We start from the raw sequence: 23,857 nt of genomic DNA on the forward strand, positions 1-23,857 counted from the left end.
TCGATGTGGAGTTGGCTGTTGAAACTAGGAAGATCGACTTTCATCCTAAATTATTGATTCGTCTGATCTATCTGATCGTCGCCTCGTTTGGGATGAGGATCATGTCATCAATCTCCTCGTTGCTAGATCCCACCTCCTCAGGTGTGATTATGCGATTCACCGCTGGCATTGCCTTGTGATTAGCATGAATGCGAATTCCAGCACCTACCAGAGGCGGATCATCACCATTAACACAAAGTTATCCTAGGGCCTCCGTCATGCAATTGATGGCAGCCTGCAACTCTTGCATGACTTACCAATTATCTCATTGTGCCGCTTGAAAAGCCACCATTGTTAAATGACAATTCCTTGGAGCAACATCCATGTGATTGTTGCCCAACTCGGCATTAGAAGCCATTGACCCAAGGAAAAACCTTGCTCTGATACCAACTGACACAGGGAAGGACGTGATGAGAATGATCACTGCCTTCCTTGATCGATAAACACCTTGATTCTACAAGGCACTCTTGAATCCACAATAGAAAATTCTCGAATTCAGGAGAGATAATAAAAATTTCTAATGAATTTTAATTAATAGATTGATATAAAAAATGAGTTTATCATACTTAAATAACCCTAAACAAACTCTAAAATGCAATCAAAAGAGTCATAATTGAATAAGGAAACAAATTCTGAAAAATGTGTAAATTCTTGCGTCGCCGACTTATCGTCAGCTGGCTGAGTCGATCAGTCGAACAGGCTAAAAAATGTCCAGAAACTTAAAACTAAAATTTGTTAATTTCGACCTGTTGACTAGATCTGCCAACCAGTTGAAATACGCAGAAATTGTCCTGCAACAACTCTGAAATTTTTGAAAATTTTTGACCTATCAACTCAATCTGTCAACCAGTCGAATTATGCTGAATTTGTTAATTTCTTCTTATGCTTATTTTGGTCCATGTGGGTTAATAACGTACTTGATCTATGTCCTACATCACTATACATCATAGATCTATACTATATATTCTAAATCCTACACAAACAAAAATAAGTGTAGAATCGGCCTATGGGTGTTTGGCATAGCATGTGCTCGACTAATCTTCATAAAGTCAAGGAACAGGGAGACATTCGCAACAAATTTCTCAACAAACGTATGATATTTTGTGTTATCCTATCTCCTATTATTTCCTCAACATTTGCATTTTATTCATCTGATAAGCCGAAGAAACCTCGCTCATTTCTTTGAAAATTTAGTCACACAGTGCTCGCTTGATGCTTATCCATAGCAATAGACTTAAGTGGGAAGTTACAATCTAATAACTGGTAAGCTATATATCACCAACAACAAGCAAAGAAGGTTAAAGAACCATGGATGGTGCTGAAACGAGCTTTTTGTAACCCAAATTGCCAAAAACCCTCTTAAACACTTGAAGGCAAAGGCCGCTGATTTTAAAGGTAGATAGGAAGAAAATAAATTGATAGAGCAACATAGGATGGATATCAATCATCCTTGCCGACATAAAACATGGTCCGGTGTTTGAGCTCCGCTCTTTTCCACCTGATGATAAGTTGGCAAAACGAAAAATGGGTGTTTTCCTGCACATGGAGAAAATGGAGCTCAAGATTCAAGGTCTTGGAAATAGGAGAGATGGAGAAAAACATGGAGATAATGGTCACTAATCGGGATTATGATTGGGGATTTTGACTGTAATGGCATCGTTGTATGGTGAAATTCTCGAAAGATCTTGGACATTCCAAATATTCCAAGGGTGGCCTTTTGACAAGCTTTGAAAATTCTTTTGGACCAAAATGCCCTTGTCCTTATTCAATGGGTGTATGGTTTTTTAGTGGATAATAAGTTACGTCGTATTTAATGCTGAGAAGTGATGTGGTCCAAAGCCTTTTTCTACGTGGGCAAGGCCGAACTCGTGGGGCCCAATTGATGCATGTGTATAATCCACGCGCCCATCTTTTTTGTCGTGTCATTTTAGGGCTAGAGCCCAAATATCAGCCTGATCCAGAGTTTCTGTGGGCCACATAATAGAAAATAATGGTGACAGTGGCACCCACTGTTGAAACTTTTCAGGCTCACTGTGATGTATGTTAGAAGTGGACACTGCCCAAGTTAGGAATTTTTAGGCCCATGGCAAGCTGGTTGACAGGGTGGATGGAACGGATCGCCTCATTATGGGCCTTAGGGCATAGTACCAATGGCTAGCATTTCATTTGGTATTAAAGGAAGTGCAGATATAACATGACAACTATGACCCATATAACAGGACAACTACGACCCATATAACATGACAACTACGACTCATGATAACCATGACCCATATAACATGACAACTACAACCCATATAACATAACAACTATAACCCATGACAATCACGACTCATATAACATGACAACTATGACCCATGACAACTAGACCTATATAACATGACAACTACGACCTATGACAATCACGACCCATATACCATGAAAACCTCAACCCTTACCATATTACAACCACGATTCGTCTAACATGACGATCATGACTCATATAACATGACAACCACGACCTCGACCCTTACTACATTACAACCATGACTTTAATCTATAGCCTTTGATCCATTTTTGGTAGTGTAAGCAGTGAACAAGTAACAATCTCAACCCTTAACACTTTACAACCTTGACCCTTAACGCATGATAACTATGATAACCCCGACCCTCATAACCTCGACTCTTAACACATGAGGTCGAGGTTGTCATGTGTTAAGGGCCGAGATTGTCACTTGTTTACTACTTACACTATCAAAAATGGATCAAAGACTACAGATTAAGGTCATAGTTGTAATGTTGTAAGGGTCGAGGTCATGGTTGTCATGTTATGTGGATCGTAATTGTCATGTTAGATGGGTCATGATTGTAATATGGTAAGGGTTAAGGTTTTCATCTTATATGGGTCATGGTTGTCATAGGTTATAGTTGTCATGTTATATGGGTCGTTGTTATCATGGGTCACACTTGTCATGTTATATGGGTCGTGGTTGTCATGGATCACAGTTGTCTTGTTATATGAGTCGTAGGTATCCTGTTGTATGTGTTGTAGTTGTATGAGTCATAGTTGTCATTTTATATAGGTTGCGATTGTCATAGGTCGTAGTTGTCATGTTATATGGGTTGTAGTTGTCATGTATATGTTCATTTCCTTTATTACTAAATGAAAGGCTAGCCATTGGTACCATACCCTAAGGCCTACAATGGGGTGATTCATTCTGTCCACCTTATCAGCTAACTCGCCGTGGGCCCAAGAAGTCCTGACTTGGACAGTGTTCACTTCTAACATATATCACAGTGAGCTTGGAAAGTTTCATTAGTGGGTGACATTGTTACCATTATTTTCTATCATGTAGCCCATATGAGCTTTGGATCAGGCTGATATTTGGGCCCTGGCCCTAAAATGATACGACAAAAAAGATGAGCGGTGTGGATTATATATATACATCCATCAATGTAGGCCCCATGAATTGGGCCTTGCCCATGCCCAAAAAGGCTTCCATCTACGTCACTTTCTCGGATTGAAATAGTATATAACTTCTTCCGCACTTTAAACCTTTATAACTTCTGATTCAAGGACGATGGCATTTTGGTTCAAAATTTTTTCCAAAGATTGTAAGAAGACCACTGTCGGAATATTTGAAGGGTTGAATCCCTTTAGGCAATATGACGGAGAATACGGTCAAAACCCATAATGATTGAGATAAACGCAAGATCCCCAGACCAGTGTGCTGAGAGAAATGGACCGATTGCCCGCAGACACTGCCAGCAGCGACTTGCTGCTGGGTGGTGCTCTGTGGGCCACACCATGATGTATGTGTTTTATCCAGGCCGTCCATCCATTTTTCCAAATCATTTCAGTGCATAAACCCAACAACGAAGGAAATCAAAATTTCAGGTACACCACACCACAGAAAAGAGTGGTGATTGATTTCCTACCTTTAAAAACAATTTAGGGCCACAAAAGTTTAGTATCAAGTTGATATTTTTGTTTTCCCTTAATCCATGTCTTTGTGACGTAATCAACAGGTTAGATGGCAAATAAACATCGCAATGGGCCCTATGAAGTTTTTAATAGTGAGACTTCAATCCCCACTATTTTCCTGTGATATGGCCCACCTGAGATTTGGATCTACCTAATTTTTCATCTCACGCCCTAAAATGCTGATCCAAAATGGGTGGATGGTGTGGATAGAAGTCTGCCCGTAAAGCGTTTCCAATTGTTACTTGGGAAACTGTTAATCTTCTCGGCACCCATCGCTGCACATCAAAACAATATCTGATCAGATGTTAGCACATTAACATAATTCAATACTCCGACTCTATTTACTCGGGCATATGGCACTTCATCCTCATGATTTTCAAGCTTTGCTAAGCGCACACGCGTGTGCATGCAACTCATGCGCCAGCATGGAATGATAAGTCCGAGGTCCCATCATAACAGCACCACTATATTGATGCCCTGCTCCAAGAAGAATCTGGATCCTCTGCTTGAGACAAGCATAGATTTATTTTTATTTTTACTTCCTTTTTTATTTTATTTTTTATTTTTTTGCGATGTGATTGCCAGCGTTGCCGCATTAAATGCAGTCCATCATAATGTCACAAATCATATCCCTGTAAATAGAAAATTTCAATTTGTATCAAGCAGATGCTTTGAACTTATCCAAAAATCAGGTTGATTCATTTGTCAGGTCAGCAATAGTCAGCAAACAAATGTATGCCACTCTGAAACTTGGTCTAAGTTTTCCAACCCACCCACCTGATTCTGGTATGGGTGCCTACATTTTTTTCTTTTTTGAGGTGGGGGAAGATTTATAAGGTGGACCAACTTGATCGATGGATTAGAACTAGCACCTATGTGCCATGCTGGCACAGTTGAAAATGGCCTGATATTTGAGGCATAAGGCTAATCAGTGTGCCACAGCTGGTGGAAAATTGAATCTCAGACACGTGTGTACGTGTACTTACATAGATGTGCAGGATTCTACACACGTGGACATACCAAACCTCAAAAATTACATATTCAGAAAAAGATTGGGTCTTCATTCTATATACAAATACACTTGTATGGACAACATCAATACACAATTCAAACAACTAAAAAACACTTCGATAACTATTTATCAAACCTTCAGGTTCCAATGGTACAATGACCGAATGCAATGCATCCGACGGCTCCGATGGATCCAGACCCTCATTACAGCCAACAATCTTCCGACATGTATCTACTAGACATTGCCTGCAATTGGGACAAGACGAATGTGATGAAAGCCATTTGTCGATGCAACTGAGATGGAACCCATGGTTGCACTTGGGCAAGACCCGCACTCGCTCACCATCGAGGAAGTCCGAGAGGCAGATGGTGCACTCAGGCAGCTTCAAGCTCGTCGAGTAGGTTAGCTTCGGGAAGGCTTTGAGAGCTTTCCTATCGACACCCTTATTGGCTAGGCAAGCCATTGAGGCCCGATCCCTAGACCGGATGGCCACTTGGTTCGAGCACCTTTGTATACATCTGATGATTGCGTTGAGGGCCAGCGCGCAAATTACAGCACAAAGGAAGATGGAAAGGATCATGGCGACATTGGCATTGAAGGTTCTCTCACTCATGAGGGGCTGGGATGAATTGCGACCCGCCACTGTGATTGGCGCAGCTGCTACCGTGGCGGGTGGATTGTACAATGGATTGTGAAGTAGCAGTCTCCTTGAGTACGAGTTACTTGTAAAAGAGCCAAACGAGGACGAGCTGGAAGACATCATGGTGAAGTTGATCGAAATTTTATCGAGTTGGGTGTGATGGGAAAGATTTATATAAGTGGATAGGGGAGAGTGTAGTGTAGTTGTTGGTGTTTCCATATTATTATATGCTCTTTGATCCAGTGCAAAAATTCATGTTGGCCCAAGTGGGCCCATGCATGATCATGCTGTACACATCGGATGACAGTCACGGGGATCGCATCCTGATTGAGCAATCACTTCTACTGTCCATGTTCCATGTCTTTTCGCATGGATTAATATCTAACCATTGATTTTCCTGGGTCATTTAATCCTCTGGTGGGTTGCTCTTATCCAACTGTCTTTGTAAATTATGGTTGAGCTTAATTGGGCCCCACAGGAATTTATACAGTGATAAAAGCAATAAAAAATCACATGCCGACATGGCTCATTATTATATAATCTAGGAAATCCAAGAGAACATTTTTTTTAAAGCAAATATTCCTAGTCATTGATACTCAATTGATTGGAAGTTATCCATTGCTTTGCCTTTATACGCACTCAATCCCTAAATATCTTTTCTCAGCTTAGTCATCGGGCATCACTTGGAAGAAGAGTAGGACCCTCATTCAGCCCGGGCTTTCAATCTGACGAGTGGGGCCCTTTGCTTAGTGATCCACACCATTGGCGTATTGGGCTAATCTTGGATGGATTAGTGCCAAAATTCTCCTAAATTATTCAGTTACTGCTTTTCAGTCTCTATGATGCGGAGTAAAAGGGATGCATTGTGTAGAGAATACGAACTTTTAAGTTATCATTTGAGTGAGGAAAGCTGGTATATGGTATAGTCAATGTAGACATCTCTTTGTAGAAGAAGAGGAGCATTTATTTTCCCTACTTGGATTAGGTGTACATGCCTAACTATAGGATTATGCAACGTGCAACCAATCAAGTGCTTGCCGCTTTCGGACTCATCACTAAATCATCTTAATATCTTCTTCTTTTAGCTTTTAGGCAAGAGTGGCCATAAATATCCTCCTCTAATTTTGGCTTTTAGGCAAGAGTGGCCATAAATATCCTATCCTTCTAGCTTTTAGGCAAGAGTGGCTTTGGGAAGTCCTGGAAGAACAAACAACAAAGCAATTGGTTTGCTATTGGTCATCTCGAACCTACTTAGTAAGTCCAAAGCGTATCTTATTTGAGAGACGTAGATCCATTTTTCACACATTTCCAACCTCACATGTACCAAATGATATGCATTTCTCGGTTAGAAACAGTGCTTGAACCCCACGTGATAAATTAAAATCAATATGTTAGGTTGCATTTGGTTGTTTGATTCTAGTCATTAATCAAAGCCTACCTCATGTTGCACCAAAGATTATGAATATCATTAAATTTCTTGATTAATCCACGTAATTTGGTTCAAATATCATGAAAATTTATGGTATAATTTGTGCAACCAAACACACACTTATAGCCTTTTTGGATAGAATGAGAACTATGGAATACAACCAATTTACATTGGCAATAAATTTGCAATTGTTTGCAATGCAGCGGAGGCTGTAGTAGAGAATTTGCATTTGCGTTTTCCTTCATCAACAATAGAGTACAACCTTTTTTCATAAAGTCAAATGGAGGAATGTGCCTTTTATGTGATATTTTAAATGACAATTTGAAAGAAAAAATATTTTTTTCTCCTTAAATAACAATCTAAATAGTTGCAAATGCAAAGGAAAAACTTTTTTTTCTTTTTTCAGGACTTCTCCTCAGTAAAACAAACTAGTGCAAAGGATTTGCTTTCAGTTTTCCTCCCACTTATGTCACGCTTTCACTTTTCCTTGCATTCTCCTAAAATTTTCATGAAAGATTTTAAAATAAATGAGCGTCAGGTGGCTGGCCATCAACTAAGGTTATCTTTGCCACTTTTATTTTTCATAAAAGTAGCCCGTGTTCTTTTCTCCTCTCCGTGTAGACTGCACACATCACAAATCTTCAAAACGTATTTTGTTTTGTAATTTCCTTTGCAATGCAAAGTAAACAAGTCATCATTATTATTTCAAAGTATTTGTTTAAACAAGAATTATATATAGTTTATAAATCGAAAGTCAAGTACAACTATACAGGAAATAGGTAAGGAAAATCATAATTATTACATTTTAAAATTATAAAACTATCATTTTTATAGGAATGTCTATGTAAAACATACAATGACGGCAAACTCATCATTGCAGTCAAATGTAGGTTATGTAACCACACCATTACCGGATGAGAAATTATTACATATTTCCAACTATTTACCATTATAATTGGAAAGCCAAATAGACCTTAAGAAGCATGTTAAAAAAAAAAAAAGACAATTTGGGGACCACCATGACATGTTGGTGATGTTGTTACTTTCATCTCCTATGGTACCTTGTGTTAGGATTTATGCTCAAAACCAAGGCATATCTAATTGGCCAAAGCAACATAAACAGCATAAATGGGACACTACTATTGATGTAAACATTTGGTCCACCCTTTTTAGACCTTCGAGTACCTGCACAGGAAAAAGACAAAGGAGACCCTGGCTAGAGCAGGGGACCCTCCGATGCCAAAGTCAGGCTGGGAATCTGAATTTGGTAGTATTGAGGGGTTTTGGACGAGATATTCTGCGTACCTTTCACCATTAGAGATGATCCTATTTATAATTGAAGAGAGACGATGACGTAGAGGAGATCTCCCTATTTAGTAGGAACATACTGTAGAGAGAATCGAGTCCCGGATATGTTGAGATGATCTCCCGAGATCCTCAACAAAGATCTGGAGAGATCTATATTCCGAGCGTGTCGGTGCTGTCCTCGAAATCTTCGGTGGAGATCTTGGGCCGGTCTTTCGGATAAGACCTAGGAACCAGGGGCAGCGCATAGTAGGAGGCGGAGGCTGACCTGACTAGGGGGTAGTATGCCAACCTGGACTCTCTGGAAAGCCCTGACCATTCTCTGTGTCGTGTAGATTGTTGACCTGTCGACCTGTCCTCATACATTGTGTTAGGGCAATGAGGCCGAGCTCATTTCCTTACTAGAATTCGGATGAAATATGTTATGGGGGATCGAGCTCAAGAGTCTGAGGTGGTCTTGGCTGACCTGGATACTCAGATGAGCTTTAAGCATCCCCTTATCATTAGGTAAATGGCCGACTTGCCAACCTACCTTCATACGTAATAGGTGACCAACATCTCTTCGACGAAAGAGATCTTCCTTGGCTATTAAGGAGCTCATTGGTCATGACCAGTGTTAGCCACCCTTGTGTCCCGCAGAGTTGTTCGAGCTGACCTCTTCTCTTTAACCAGTCCATTTTTACCCATAACAGTAAGCCCCCCTACTTTCGTACTTGTGCAGCGGGCTTGGGAAATAAGTTGGTTTTGGTGAGGTCTGGCATTTTAGCCAAGTAGGAGCATTGGGGTGAGATCTTGAGCTCTTCCTTTTATTAGGGGAATTCTGCTCTTGTCGAACAGATGGGTTAGCTGCAATGACCTTCATGAGGGGCCAAGTAGTTTACTTAGGAAGATTATTTTCCCTTGCACTAAGAGATCCCCATTGTAGATCGTGCGATCTGAGTGGCATTACCAATTAGTGGTCCAACCTCTTCTTTAAGGGTTAGATGACTAGTGAGGATTGTTTTTCCCTTGCACTAAGGGAAGTCCTTGGTAGGCCATGTAGTAGAATCGAATAATGGTTCGACCTCTTCTCTAAGGGTCGGACAATTGGTGAGAGGATCATTTTCCCTTGCACTAAGGGAAGTCCCCAGTAGTTCATGCAACTCGGATTGTAGAAAAAGAGATTTCCTTCCCGATCTGGGGAAGCTCTTCTATAGTAGAATTCATGGTAGATGACTTTTTTCCCTTGCACTAAGGGAAGTCCTCGTAGTTGATTTTACAGCTCGGATAGTCGAAATTTGAAAGAAGTTCTCTTCCCCTGACCTGGGAAAGTTCTTTTATTGTAGAAATCGTTGAATAGTAGAAAGCACGGCAGTAGTGTCGCGAGCACCTTTTTCCCTTTTAGAAAGGGAGGTCACCCTTATCAAGTAGGTCGGTCAGTCAATGCACTCTTGGTCGGAGGACTTCTTGAGTGCTCAGGAGTAGTAGATCTTTAAGTGGTCAGCATTCCATGAGCGAGGTAAGAGCCCTCCATGTCTTCTAGTTGATACGTCTCTCAGTATTTGATGTCGAGGTCGGAGTTGGCCGATGAGCCTTATTACTGGCTTGGTTAATTGGTTTAGCTCGGTCGTCAAGTTTCCTTGCTCAGCTCGAATTCTTTCAGTACCTACTCCGGCTTGGTGTTCAAGGGAGTGTACCGATGGAAGAGACTTTCTGGATGTCAATTGGTATGTTGGCCTCAGTCTTGATAATCGTTTTTCTTTCTTTTAACGCTAACGGTAGAGTGCTCCCCCTTTTCCCTTCACTTCCTATCCTCATTCAAGTTATTTCCTCTTCGAGTAGCTCTTCGTGAACTAAAGAGTTCCTCGACATTGGAATATTTTTTTGCTCGATTAAGTAGGTTAGCGAGAGGAGTCGGGGGGTTCTTACCAATAGAGAAGAGGAACTTTCTTTGTTTGATATCGGCTACCGTGGCGGTTAGAGCTATCTGGTCAGAATAATCGTTGACCTGCACAGCTTCGACATTGAAACAGATGAGGTAGTATCTTAACAGCTTGTCCTCCCTCTGCTTGGATTTACACACTTCAAATATTCAAGTCTATGAGAAGGAAATTTACTCTAATTATTATTCCATTCAAAAAAGTAAAAGTTTAATGAATCATCAAATGCTTTCCCAGATGGGAGCTTATTACATAATCAAGTTACAGCGGAAACGTAAATAAAACTAAATCATGAAACTATTTTCTTATTTATTTAGTATAGTCTTCCATAGGGAGGTGATCCTTTAGGTCTTCAACCTGTACATCACCTGCATCATCTATACGGTTGGAGAGGGTCAACACCCTACTCATAGTGATGGTCATTCCTTTAAAATTTACAATAATCCAAGCGGTTCATAGAAACAACATAAGGATACCGATGTGCCCCATATTCCACGGATACAAGGGTATCGGTGTGCGCAATCATTCTACATGGTATACATGCTTAGCAAAATATGTGCGGTTCATCACACTCAGTAATCATGATCACATTGTGGAAGGTAGTTTAAGATATCTGACTCGCCACGTATTCTCACACTATGGTGATTCACTGACATGTCCCACGTTAACGTGGATTTATGCGAACATTTCAAGGCAACATAACAACGTGGTTAGGGAATTTACATGACACGATGTGTTCATGGAGAGACTATTTGTGACATCCAATCCCGTGAAGTATTGTAACACGCATGACGATTTACTTACATCAATTGTGCACCATACCAACCAACCCATGGAATTACGTGCCGACCAAGAGGGTCACTACCCGTAACGTATTACATCTATGATATTATGATGATCACTTGAAGTGGGATTCCCGACATGATACTTGTGTGCAATATAGTAAAATGATGTGAATTTCTATAGTGCTGATTCATAAGGAGATGATAAACGGTAAAATAAATATTGAAACAGGGAAAAGGGGTGTAACCAATTAAGTTGCAAAGTTTAAAGGAAAAATCCTCACCTTATGTTGTTGTATCGTCTTCTACTCTAATTCACCTAGTTTGGGTTGTTTAAGAAACTTGATTCAGATTATATTCTAGATAGTGTAGGTATTGATAAGTTCCAACCTGTTAGTTTTGGTCTCGTCCATTATGGAGTAGCTTGTTTTTATGGCTGGAATCCTATCAATGGAATTTTACAATGTAAAGGTAAGAAAAGAAAAGAAAGGAAGTGAGTTAGGAGTGGCTGGTTGGACCCGAACTAGATTAATCGACGACTCGGTAGGCTTCTTTCTTCTCTCTTTCCTCTTCTTTCTCTCCCACACGTCTCTCTCTTTCTTTCCTTATTTTGCTCCTTCCTGGCCAGGTGATAGGAGTTTTATAGCATGTCTAGGTTTTTGGATTCTTCTTAGGCTGTCCATGTGCGTAACATGGTGTGCGCGGCTCTTTCGGTTGCGGTGTGTGGAACGAGTTACGCAACTCGTCGGTGATCTCATTTCCTTCAATATTCTTGGATTCATTTCTCTTTAGGTTGTTTAGCCCATTGGGAGCCAGATGATCTGCAAATGTGTGGTTTGGATCTCTAATCGGGCGGCTCTATTGGTGGGAGATCGGTTTCGATTTTAATGGCGAGTCTGTCCCGATCCATTTTTCTCCAAATCGGACATCTCTAGGTGGGTCAGTTTAGCTATCTGATGCTTCCTGGCCCACCGGATCGATGGTGGGAGTAAGATCCTGAGGTTGTTGCAAGGACTCCTTTCGCATCGTCGCATGAAACTGGCAAAAATGGCCGAGAAATTTGGAGAGATTGCAGATGGTTTTTCTTCTTTCTTATTTGGGAAGGATTCGTCCACTCCTTGGATAGGTATGGATTTCGTAACGCAAGGAGCAGATGCTTCATTGTAGCGTCCGCACGGCCTGCAATATCACCGAAATCAGTGTGTGGGCCTCGAACATTCCTCGCGTCCATTACTCTTCTCAGACGGAATTTTAAGAGATGATCGATGGATGGTTCTGATTTCCCATCCCTTTATGATGGTGGCCCTCACCAGATCCGGTCGGAAGTTCTTGTTTTGAAACGAGAATGGCGGGAAGGCATGAAGAAGAGGAATTCTCTTCGGGATTTGCCCGGTCAAACGTTGTTTGACCGGCTTTGGCATTCGGTGTTCTATGGCTATACACACTTTTGTGTACATACAGCCCTTGTATGGTAGAGGTTGGTGTGATCTCATTTAATTCACTCCATCCATTCAGTTTCTTAATGCATGTGTGACTACTGGGTTTCAAAGAGTCAGACTGGTTTAACTTTTGGTGGGCCATGTTTTAAGGTATTTGGTTTTTAATCCCGGATTCTCCCTAATATGTCGGTCAGAATTCTCTCGATTGGGTTGTCATTGTTCTTATTGATTAACGATTCATTTTATGATGGTCGTGACAACTATTCATATATATATATATATATATATATATATATATATATGTATGTATATTAATCTTATAGATGAGGCTTTATTCGAGCAGTCAAACTCTTGTAAGGACGGGGAAAGTATCCAGGTTGATTAAAGGTGTGTTTTCACCTTGTTAAGTTCTTATGGTTTGGGTATTAAAAGTTTGGGGTGTTAAATTTGCCTCCCAATGGCCCTCGTTCTTGGCCACTATTTCGGGGCTTTTTAACTACTCTTCCTCTCTGGCACGAGGTGCAGGTTGGAGTCTGCGAACGTGGCTACTCCTGAAGTATGGGAAAGAGCCTAGGCTAGCAGCTCAGGAGGTTGCTTGTTTTTTTGCGAGTTGACCGGTACTTAAGGTGGTACAGTGGTAGCACCATCCTTTGCAGACTAAGGGATGGATTCTATCTCTCTAGGAGTTGCATGAGTCAATCCATGTTTTTATTCAGGGCTTCGACTCAATTCTCCAAGGAGACTAATCAAACACCCCTAGTGCGGGGTCAAGGAGCGGGTGCTGCGCGAGTAGAGTCAGCCCGTTGCTGTAGGGCTGGGCACCTTGCTCGGCTGATAATTCAAGAAGAGCTGGGATGGTTGCAACAGACGATACAGGAAGAGCTGGGATAGCTGCATAGATGATTCGGGAAGAACTAGAATGGCTACAGTAATGACAAATAGAGCTTTCTTATTTCCTTTCACCATTGTGGTTTTCTAGTAAAGCATGAATGACTATTGATGAAAAATCTGGTTCACCCTTTTTAAACCTTCGAGTACCTGCACAGGAAGAAGACAGAGGAACCCTAACTAGAGCAGGGGACCCTCCGATGCCAAAGTCAGGCTAGGAATCTGGGGCTGGTAGTATCGAGAGGTTTTGGGTGAGAGATTTTGTGTACCTTTTACAATTAATAGAGATGCTCTTATTTATAGTTGAGGAGAGGCGGTGACATAGAGGAGATCTCCATATTTAGTAGGGACGTGCTGTAGAGGGAATTGAGTCCCGAATATGTTGAGATGATCTCTCGAGATCCTCGATGAAGATCTGGGGAGATCTGTATTCCTAGCGTGTCGGTGTTGTCCTCAAGATCTTTGGCGGAGATCTTGGGCTGGTCTTTCGGATAAGACCTGATTAGTAGGAACTGGGGGCGGCATGCAGTAGGAGACCGAGGACAACCTGACCGGCGGGTAGTATGCCGACCTGGTCTCTTTGGAAAGCCTTGACCCTTCTCTCTGTGCCATGTAGATTACTGACTTGTCGACCTGCCCTTATACTTCGTGCTAGGCAGTGAGGCCAAGCTCATTTCCTTAGTAAAATTCAGATGAAATATGTTGTAAGCGGTTAAGCTTAAGAGTCTGAGGTAGTCGTGTGACCATAACCCAGGCCCAGTTTAATCCAAACCCAGAAATTGGGCTCACAAAATTCCTGTAATGCCTTGAAAATCGGGGGTCGAGCATAGACTCAACTCTCGACTTCTAATGCATCACTTATGCAACGTACATAATAATGATTAAATGTCGTCTGTATTAGTGCCTTAGACATGAATGGGATTATACCAAAACAACATATCATACTCTAGAGGCAATTAAAGTACACTAGCAGAAGACTATAATACGTATATAAACTATTCAAAAATAATAGTAAGCCCTCAGAGTATGAATGTCATTAGGTTAAATAATTACAAGTTCAGTTCCAAAATGTATAAAATAAGAAAGTGTAATGTCCTCTATCCTAAAACCCTGTAGCCCCGTCAGCGCAACTCCAAGTCTACATGGACCCGCCAGAGAGTTGCATATAGGAGAACTCCTCCTCGTCATTATAATAGTCTGGCTTTGCTTCATAAGCATTGCCATCACCTGCAGCTAAGACAGAGTCTGATTGATGTGTACAACACCGTCCCAGAACGGGGGAGTGAGTAATCAACTCAGTCGAACTATGAAGCAAAGGTTAACATGTTATTAATTTAGTCAAGCAATAATGATAAAGCAATACAACACTCATGTCCTAAGTACTCTTGTTAATGCAAGAATGGTATGTTGTAATAATGCATGCCCTCGCTTGCACTCCCTCTTGCGACAACATCTTACAATCGCGACATGCACCACTCCCAGTAAACGTGCACTTCCTCGCCAAAGTACCGTGCAATGCGATGCATGATCGTGTTATCCAAGTTCTTAGTTAGCCCTTTTTGATACAGCAGGATTGAAAAGCTAAGGCACCTCCCTTTATATTATATACCCAAACATTGATCCATCTAGGGTCGTCACTCCTAGTCATTCACATACGATAGATGATTCCAAGTTGCCACAGAGAGGCTCATCACCTCAGTGCAGGTCTGGTTTATACTCTAGTTTACTACGGAGAGGCTCGTCACCTCAGCACAGTTTAAAGTATGCTCGAGGTCACTATGAGAGGCTTGTCACCTGATCACAGGCCGACAGCACAAATATAGTGTCCCATACCACCGTATTTGGCTTACGAGTCTGGGTTACTCACTGGACACCACGGGGAGGCTCGTTACCCCAGTATAGGCCGAAAGCTCAACCACGGTGTCCCATACCACCATGCTCAGCTCATGAGTCTTAGCGGATCAAGGTACCAAGGTTAAACGAGTTTTCACTGGTGAGTTTGGTACCTTAGATTCAAGCAGTAGCGTCCACACATTAGGCCAATCGGGTTGCTTGACAAGATCAACTGGTACGAGCACACATCGAGCCGATCGACATGGAGCACGTAAGCACTCCGCGTGGCCTAACCACCGTCGACTAGCAGCGTACGACTCGGATTCCTCGAACCTATCTGGTGTGGCGAAACGACCTCAGCCACAAACTCAGAAATCTTTACCAATTGCCTGGACTACGTCATAGCCCCAAACACACTCCAAATCACGCCCCAAACTCAGAAACCGGACTCATAGAAATTCCGATTGCCGAATCCGGTTGACAGCCTCCGTAGTACCCCATTCTCGGATCCTAGTGTTCATACACCAGGTTTCGATCCTGGGATCTTACAAGGAGGATTTTTCCAATATACATTTATCTCGTAAGAAGCATAACCACAAATTTACCCAAATCATAAAGGGCAACGTCATCATCACATGGCCACTAATATGAATATTTGAATACAGTGCTAAAAAGAAAATACATCGAAAATCAAAACTCCAGAAGACCGCTACGAGCTCCAAGCTCAATGCTGCTACAACCTAACATCACCTGCACGCATCTATTGTGCATAAGCTTATAGAAAGCTTAGAGGGTGGTGTAAGTGTGTACACAGGTAAGTGTCAAGTATTCAATACAATATCATAATCATAAAATATTGGAAATACTGGCAAGATCATAAATCATACGATATCAGAGTAAGCGAAAATACTGATAAGTCCACGAGTCATACAATATCGAGTACGCACAATACAGATCAATTATACAAATGAGGAGTCATAGAGCCAAATATCAGATGCCGAGGATGCCATGCAATATACAATTCCCGATGAGTAACACAAATAGCGTCACCCTTTCTAACCATATAAATGTAGAAACACAATACCCCAAATTACCATTGTCGCAGATATAATGAAATATGTGGTGCGAATGGAGTGACCATGCTAGAGAGTGAAGTCGGGATGATAGTACGTAATATTGTAGGCTATGGGGCCTATCACAAGGGACTTCTATCCAAACTAGTCTCATACCTAATTTAGATAGTTAGTCTCAATGTGGTAAACTCCCGATCTCGGGTTAGTCGCGCCCAACCGAAATCTGGTCATTGCGAAGGCACACGTAATAAATAGTTACACACCACCAACCCGAGTGGATAGTGAATGAATGAATGCATGAATGAGTATGCAACTCTTGCTCACTAAATCCACATACTAATACAGTTCACCTTTGGGATCATCACCGGGGTTTAGTACACTCCAAATGACACTGCCGCTCTCCAAGACAGCCCAAGTGAGCGTAAGAAATCTCACTATCCGCCCGGCCAATAGTCCAATACCTATCCGACACATCGATAGCGGACCCATTCACGAGCTGGTCAAACTCGGCCTAGTATTGCCCCTTACACTCGGGCGGGTAAGGCCACACCCTCCCATCCGACCACGACACGGTGGGAGACGCGGCTTATACTCGGCACTTGGCCGCTCATATATATTCACTCGGTCTCGACGTTGGGGCGTCTCCTGGCCACGGAGGTTTAAGAATTTTCACTCAGGGACATATATAGCGCCCGTATGTTAGAACTAAATATTTCCGGTGTCCCATTTGACCATCCACGATATGTATGTGGAGGCTATGGCCCCGATGTCACTAGGGCATACAATGCAAGATGGATGAGTCATGTACCAATCCTGCACATACCGTGTGCTTATGTGAGATAACCTCTACCTATCAGGGAGTCTCATAACAACATGTTCAATGACGTATGTAATGATCAACCACATCTCATAACAAACATGCAGATGATGTGTATGGGCATGTATCATGATGCTATGTTGTCACATACTCATAATCAGTATCAATAACTAACATCGACAATCGGCCTCGACAATGTGGACATTTAACCAGCATTGCTCCCAAGCAGTGGTCCACATAGAGCCAAACATATAATGGGCTCACGGCCTCACACAAAGGCTAATATACAACACAATGCGCCTTACTCAAGGGTCACATATACACAACAGGTAGGCCCTGCTCATAAGCCTCAAGTACATGACATGTGGACCCCACACATGGGTCTCGAATACATCAAATGAGCCATGCATCATGGGCCTAATACATATCACAATGGGCCTTGCCTATATGCCACGAATACATCACAATGGGCCCCAACTACGGGTCGCATATACATCATGTAGGTCTCGACAGATCGGAATCGGCAATCGGTCATCAACTACGGTTCGCATATACATCATATAGGTCTTGATAATCGGAATCGATACTCAGAATCGGCCTAGACAATCGGAATTGGCTTCGATACTTGGCCTCGATAATTGGGATCGATCGATAATCAGAATCGGCAAATCGGTCACGACAATCGGAATCGATCGATAATCAGACTCGGCAAATCGGTCACGACAATCGGATCGATCGATAATCAGAATCAGCAAATCAGTCACGAAAATCGGATCAATCGATAATCAGAATCGGCAAATCGGTCACGACAATCGAATCGATCGATAATCAGAATCGGCAAATCGGTCACGACAATCGGATCGATAGATAATCAGAATCGGTAAATCGATCACGACAATCGGATCGATCGATAATCAGAATCGGCAAATCGGTCACGACAATCGGATCGATCGATAATCAGAATCAGCAAATCGGTCATGGCAATCGGATCGATCGATAATCAGAATCAGCAAATCAGCAAATCGGATCGATCAATAATCGTAGTCGGCAAATCGGTCACAACAATCGGATCGATCGATAATCGAGAATCGACAAATCGGTCACGACAATCGATTCGATCGATAATCGAGTTGGTAAATCGATCACGACAATCGGATCAATCGATGATCAGACTCGACAAATTGGTCATAATAATCGGATCGATCGATAATCGAAATTGGCAAATCACGACAATCGGATCGATCGATAATCAGAATCGGTAAATCGGTCACAATAATCATCATATAAATAAGGCGGGGTCCATAGGTGAACAACCGATCAACCATAATATAAAGATCGACCCTCAGCCGTGGTTATATCAAATCCAATAGCATGAAACCATCGGTTTATGGCGAATGGGGCCCACCTAATTGGGTTAACCCACTAAGAGAATGATGAGAATGGGCCTAACAAGGCCCACGGGAAGGTCACAATGAGGACATCTAACCATCATTGCCCATCAATGTGATCATTTAACCAACATTGCTCCCAAGCAGTGGCCCACATAGAGTCAAACATAAAGTGGGCCCATGGCCTCGCACAAAGGCCTAATATATATTGCAATGGGCCTCATACAAGGGTTACATACACATCACTATGGACCACATCATATGGGCTAGAAATACATCTCAATGGGCCTCATCATATGGGCCATAAACACACTACTATAGCCTTGCCCATGGGCCTCGAATACATCACAATGGGCCACAACCCATGGGCTTCAATTACACAATAGGTAAACCCTACACATGGGCCTAATATATATCACAGGTGGACCCTATACATGGGCCTCATACACATCAAATGGGCTCCGCTAATGGGCCTCAAGTGGGCTTGGATCACACCAAAACTCATTTCAATGGTTGTAGGTGTAACATGTGTATCACTGTACACTATCATTCCATGGGACACGTGGCCCACTAATGATGATCAACACTGTCCAAACATTTCCCATGTAAAACAGCACCATCCAAACATTGTACAACACAGTTCAAACATTGTGGATGGTGTGGATATGGAACATACATCGAGGTGGGGTCCAAAACACCGTCCAAACACTGTCCAACACCGTCCGGCGCAATCTGGATGGTGTGGATAAATACATCATGGTGGGTATCCACATCCCTCACCAGGGACAGTGTGAATACATAAAACATAAATCAAGGTAGGTCCCACCTGCCACACGTGTCACACGTGTGGGGTGGGTCCACCCTCTCAACATACGGACGGCATGAATAATACACATATCATGCTACCCACATAACTAGGTGACGTCATTACACCAGCAATATGGCTGATGTGAAACACGTCAGCCAATCAGCTTCCACAACTGGTGGGTCCCACGTAGGACCCACCATATATATAATGTATTATTTTATTGTAATACTTTTATTATTATAATTATTATGATTATTATTATAATATGATCCAGCGTCCAGATAGACGGAGGACTAGGTAGAATACATACACCAATGTGGCCCACCGTCCAAGCAATGGACGGTGAGGATCCACACGCACATCACGGTGGGTTGCTGCACTTGTTGACGTGATTGAGCAGTGGGACCCACAGAGCTTGCAGCCGTCAATACAGTAGCAGCTGTATCTGCTGGGGTGCATGTGGATGGACGGTGTGAATACCACACGTTCATCAGGCAGGTTCTACCGTGCAGATCAGATTGACGGTCGGTGGATATAGAATATATATACCAAGGTGGGTTCATCCCACACGTGCCACACGTGTGGTGGCACCACGTTCAAATACATGGATAGCTGGAGGAGCACGTACATCATGGTGGCAGCTTGATGACGTCTCAGCAGCAGCTGCTGCTGCTGTGTAAGGTGCAATAGCCAATCCATTCACATCAGGTGGGTCCCACGTATGGCACACCTGCTTTATATCAAGTTGATATTTGTTTTATCATCACAGAGTCCAGCAGCCTCAGCTGTTGGACGATCCACGACTAGATGGTGGATTCAACACGTTCATTAAGGTGGGATCCGTATACAATACATTCATGGTGGGCCACACACACCTCATCATCACTACAAAAAAATGAAAGAGAGAGAGAGAGAGAGACGAGATGGAGGAGGGGCCTCTTCACTATGAGCCCCTTTATACAATGCATACATCAACATGGACCCCGTCATATGTGGGCCCTCAATCCATCAAAATCACACAAATCGACTATAGAAAACACCCACCTTAGATCTCTTCTTCCTTCTTCACCAATGCATGATAGAGCTCCAAAGGGACAATTTCAACGGTTAAGATGGGCTTAGGATGGTGGGATCGGGGGGTAGGAAGGTGGGCCACACTAACTTCTCTCTTGGAGGCTTGGACGTTCCCTTATATGGGAGTTGCTTAGGATAAAGTGAGAAAAATGAGAGAGAGAGGAGTGGTGATGGATGGGGTGATGGGATGAGGGAGCATGGTGCTTGTTGACTTTTGGGTGAAAAAGGAATGGGTGTCATGCCTTGTTGGTAAAAAAGGGATGGCTAGGTAAGGTTGTGTACTTAGACTTTGATTGATGGATTGATGTGACATTTAGGGTAGAAATTTTCTTGAAAATTGCAACGTGCAGTATTTTCCTTGAACTGAATGCGGACCCACATCTCCTGGCCAGGGTACCGCATCGGCATGCAAGACGCGGCATCGGAACCGCGACGACGGTGCGGTCGCACTGGTACAAGTCTCGAGTCGAGCCGACTCAGATATACGGGACACATCTCAGGGTCACGCACAAACGTCGATAACCTATCGCGGGTCAGCCACAAACTCAGAAATCTTTACCGATTGCCTGGACTACGTCATAGCCCCAAACACACTCCAAATAGCAGTATACGCATGTAGTAGCTAAAGATAGCATGTGAGAACTAACATCAAATATAAATCATACTTTAAGCAATTCAACAAAACACATACTACACATGTATCGTACATAGGTATTTCATCCTTATCCCACATAGTAGTTAGATAGGTTATATAAAGGATTCTATAATCATAGATAAGGAGTTGAGAATCTCAACTCAACACCCTCATTACACGCATTTTAAACAAGCATTTTCACATTCAGGCATTTTAACAAACACTTAGGCTACACATATCATATACATGTACTTCAGTAGTTATAACAGCTTTTATAGCAAATCCCTTCATAAGGGGTTCACCATACGTACAACAATAACATATTTTTAGTCAATGAACTTATAAGGCACAAATCATAATTCCATACTCATTCAAACATTTCAACAAACACGTGGAATACATTAAAAATCAACATAGTTTACATATATATGTAATATACGGAAAACGTCGTATCTTCGCACATGTGACAGCAATCAAGTTAGTTATAAATCATTACTGACATTGAAAGCCTTGAAAACCATAACCTAAACATTTATAATCCGCACCTTATGCTGGTAAACTTGTAACGAACTCAGTTCGTTCACCAAGTCTTTGTCTACGGCACCACAACAACCTATAACAGGGAATAGGTTAGCTATCCCTCCGTTTGCTCTGTTTGAACCTCTAAAATAGGTTAGGGTTAGGATTTCTTACCTAAATATGGAGTCGGAATCACTGGAAAAGCGATACAAATTTGGTGGTTAAGCACGTGGAGCGAGGGGATTGAGTCCCAGAAATAAACTCCAGCTTTCTCTCTCACTTTCTCTCTCTTTCCTTCTCTTTTCTCTCTCTTCTCTCTCCTAGGGTTAGGAATTCGTATTGAATGAGATAGGGGTGGGTTTAGGCCTTTATATAGGCCCAGAACTGATGGGAATGGCCCCAGGGCCATGGTATACTTAGGTTATAGCCAAAAGTGGACTGATCCGATCCAACGGAGCTATTCTGGAGGCCCCTTTTCCACATGCGATCGGACTTAAGCTTCCTGACATTGGATCTAGGTCAGGCTAAGACTTCGGTCCGATCGAGTTTACAGATCGACTACGGAGGACTAGTTTCAGTTTAACGGTCACAGTACTCGATCAAGGCCACAAGTGTACTGACATCTGTTGAAAAAATTTTCTGATCCGAGGGTGTAATTAGGTCAGATTCCAACGGTCTGAATCCTTAGATTTGGCCTGCAAGTGAAACGACTCAATTCACTTAAGTCCCAGTTCATTTCCTAAAAATATTTGCGTTTCTCACACACTTCGCTCCGGACTCAAATTTTACGTTACTGGATACTATTAGGACTTGATTTCTGAGGTGGTTGTCAAGTACAATAATGCAGTCATAACCGTATAGTTTTGGGGTAATCAGACTTTCGACGTGCAGTCCAGGTCCGATATGGAGTCTCAAGGTGCTCCCGAGAGCAATCGGGTTTAGAGATTGATTCTAGATTTTAAGGTAAAGTAGCGTCAATGATTCTACACATTTTGGGTCTTGCTATCATATTTAAAGTGATTAGTGTCAATTTCACAAGTAATCTAGTTTAACACTTAGCTAATTCTCGTCTAATTTCTAAAGGATTTGGTCCTTAGTGATTTCTGCCTGAGGTGGTACTCGGGTCTTTGTACGAATTTTTTTGAGACGTTACAATATACCCCCCTTAAAGAAAAATTTCATTCTCGAAATTAGTACCTTTTCGTACTCCTCGAGAATCTGTGGGTAGTTCTTATGGACCTCGGCTTCAGTTTCCCAAGTAGCCTCTTCCTCAATGTGATGCGTCCACAGTACCTTCACAAGTGAGATAACCTTGCTACGTAATACCTGCTCCTTCCTGTCTAGGATCCGCGTCGGTCGCAATACATATGTAGCGTCCTCACTCAACTGTACTTGCTCACATCTGATAATGTGGGAAGGATCGGGAACGTATTTCTTCAGCATAAATACATGAAATACATTGTGCATGCCCGCAAGTGGTGTGGGCAAAGCAAGGCGGTACGCTACCACACCCACTCGATCTAGTATCTAGAATGGGCCAATGAATCTCGGCGTGAGTTTTCCCTTCTTACCAAACCAAAGGACTCCCTTCATGGGGAAAATCTTCAGGAATACATGGTCCCTAACCTCAAACTCTAGCGGTCGTCGTCTCGTATCGGCGTGGCTCTTCTGTCTGCTCTGTGCTGCTAGAAGTCGATGCCTGCTAATGTCGATCTTCTCTGAGGTCGCCTACACTAACTCTGGTCCAATCAAACACTTCTCGCCTACCTCTGCCCAACAATGCGGTGCTCTACATGGACGCCCATATAGTGTTTCATAGGGGGCCATGCCAATACTCGCCTGAAAGTTGTTGTTATAGGCGAACTCAGCATAAGGAAGACAGTCATCCCAACTGTCTTTGAAATCAAGCACACAAGCTCGCAGCATATCTTCCAACACCTGATTCACCCGTTCCGTCTGCCCATCCGTCTGTGGGTGGAATGCAGTACTGAACTTCAGTTTCACACCCATTGCTTCCTAGATACGATCCAGAAGATAGATGTGAACTGCGTGTCACAATTCGACACGATCTCCATAGGCACTCCATGCAGACGCACTATTTCCTTAATGTATAGCCTGGCCAAATCGTCTGCTGAGTTTGAGACTCTAATCTGAAGGAAATGAGCTAATTTTGCCAATCGGTCCACAATCACCCAAATGGAGTCGTGTCCCTTCCTCGTCTTCGGTAACCCTGAAATGAAGTTCATAGAAATGAAATCTCATTTCCATTCCTCTATGTGCATGAGCTGAAGTAG

General features: G+C 42.5%; 1 protein-coding gene across 1 annotated transcript; it reads right to left on the reverse strand.

Moving 5' to 3' along the window:
• Positions 1-5,043: 5,043 nt before the first annotated feature.
• Positions 5,044-5,935, reverse strand: LOC131237403 (RING-H2 finger protein ATL78-like). Its single transcript, XM_058235141.1, has one exon. It carries the CDS (start codon positions 5,872-5,874, stop codon positions 5,119-5,121), a length of 756 nt encoding a protein of 251 aa, XP_058091124.1. The 5' UTR covers positions 5,875-5,935; the 3' UTR covers positions 5,044-5,118.
• Positions 5,936-23,857: the final 17,922 nt, after the last annotated feature.

The sequence above is a fragment of the Magnolia sinica genome, chromosome 2 (genome assembly GCF_029962835.1).
Source record: "Magnolia sinica isolate HGM2019 chromosome 2, MsV1, whole genome shotgun sequence".
Taxonomy (NCBI): domain Eukaryota; kingdom Viridiplantae; phylum Streptophyta; class Magnoliopsida; order Magnoliales; family Magnoliaceae; genus Magnolia; species Magnolia sinica.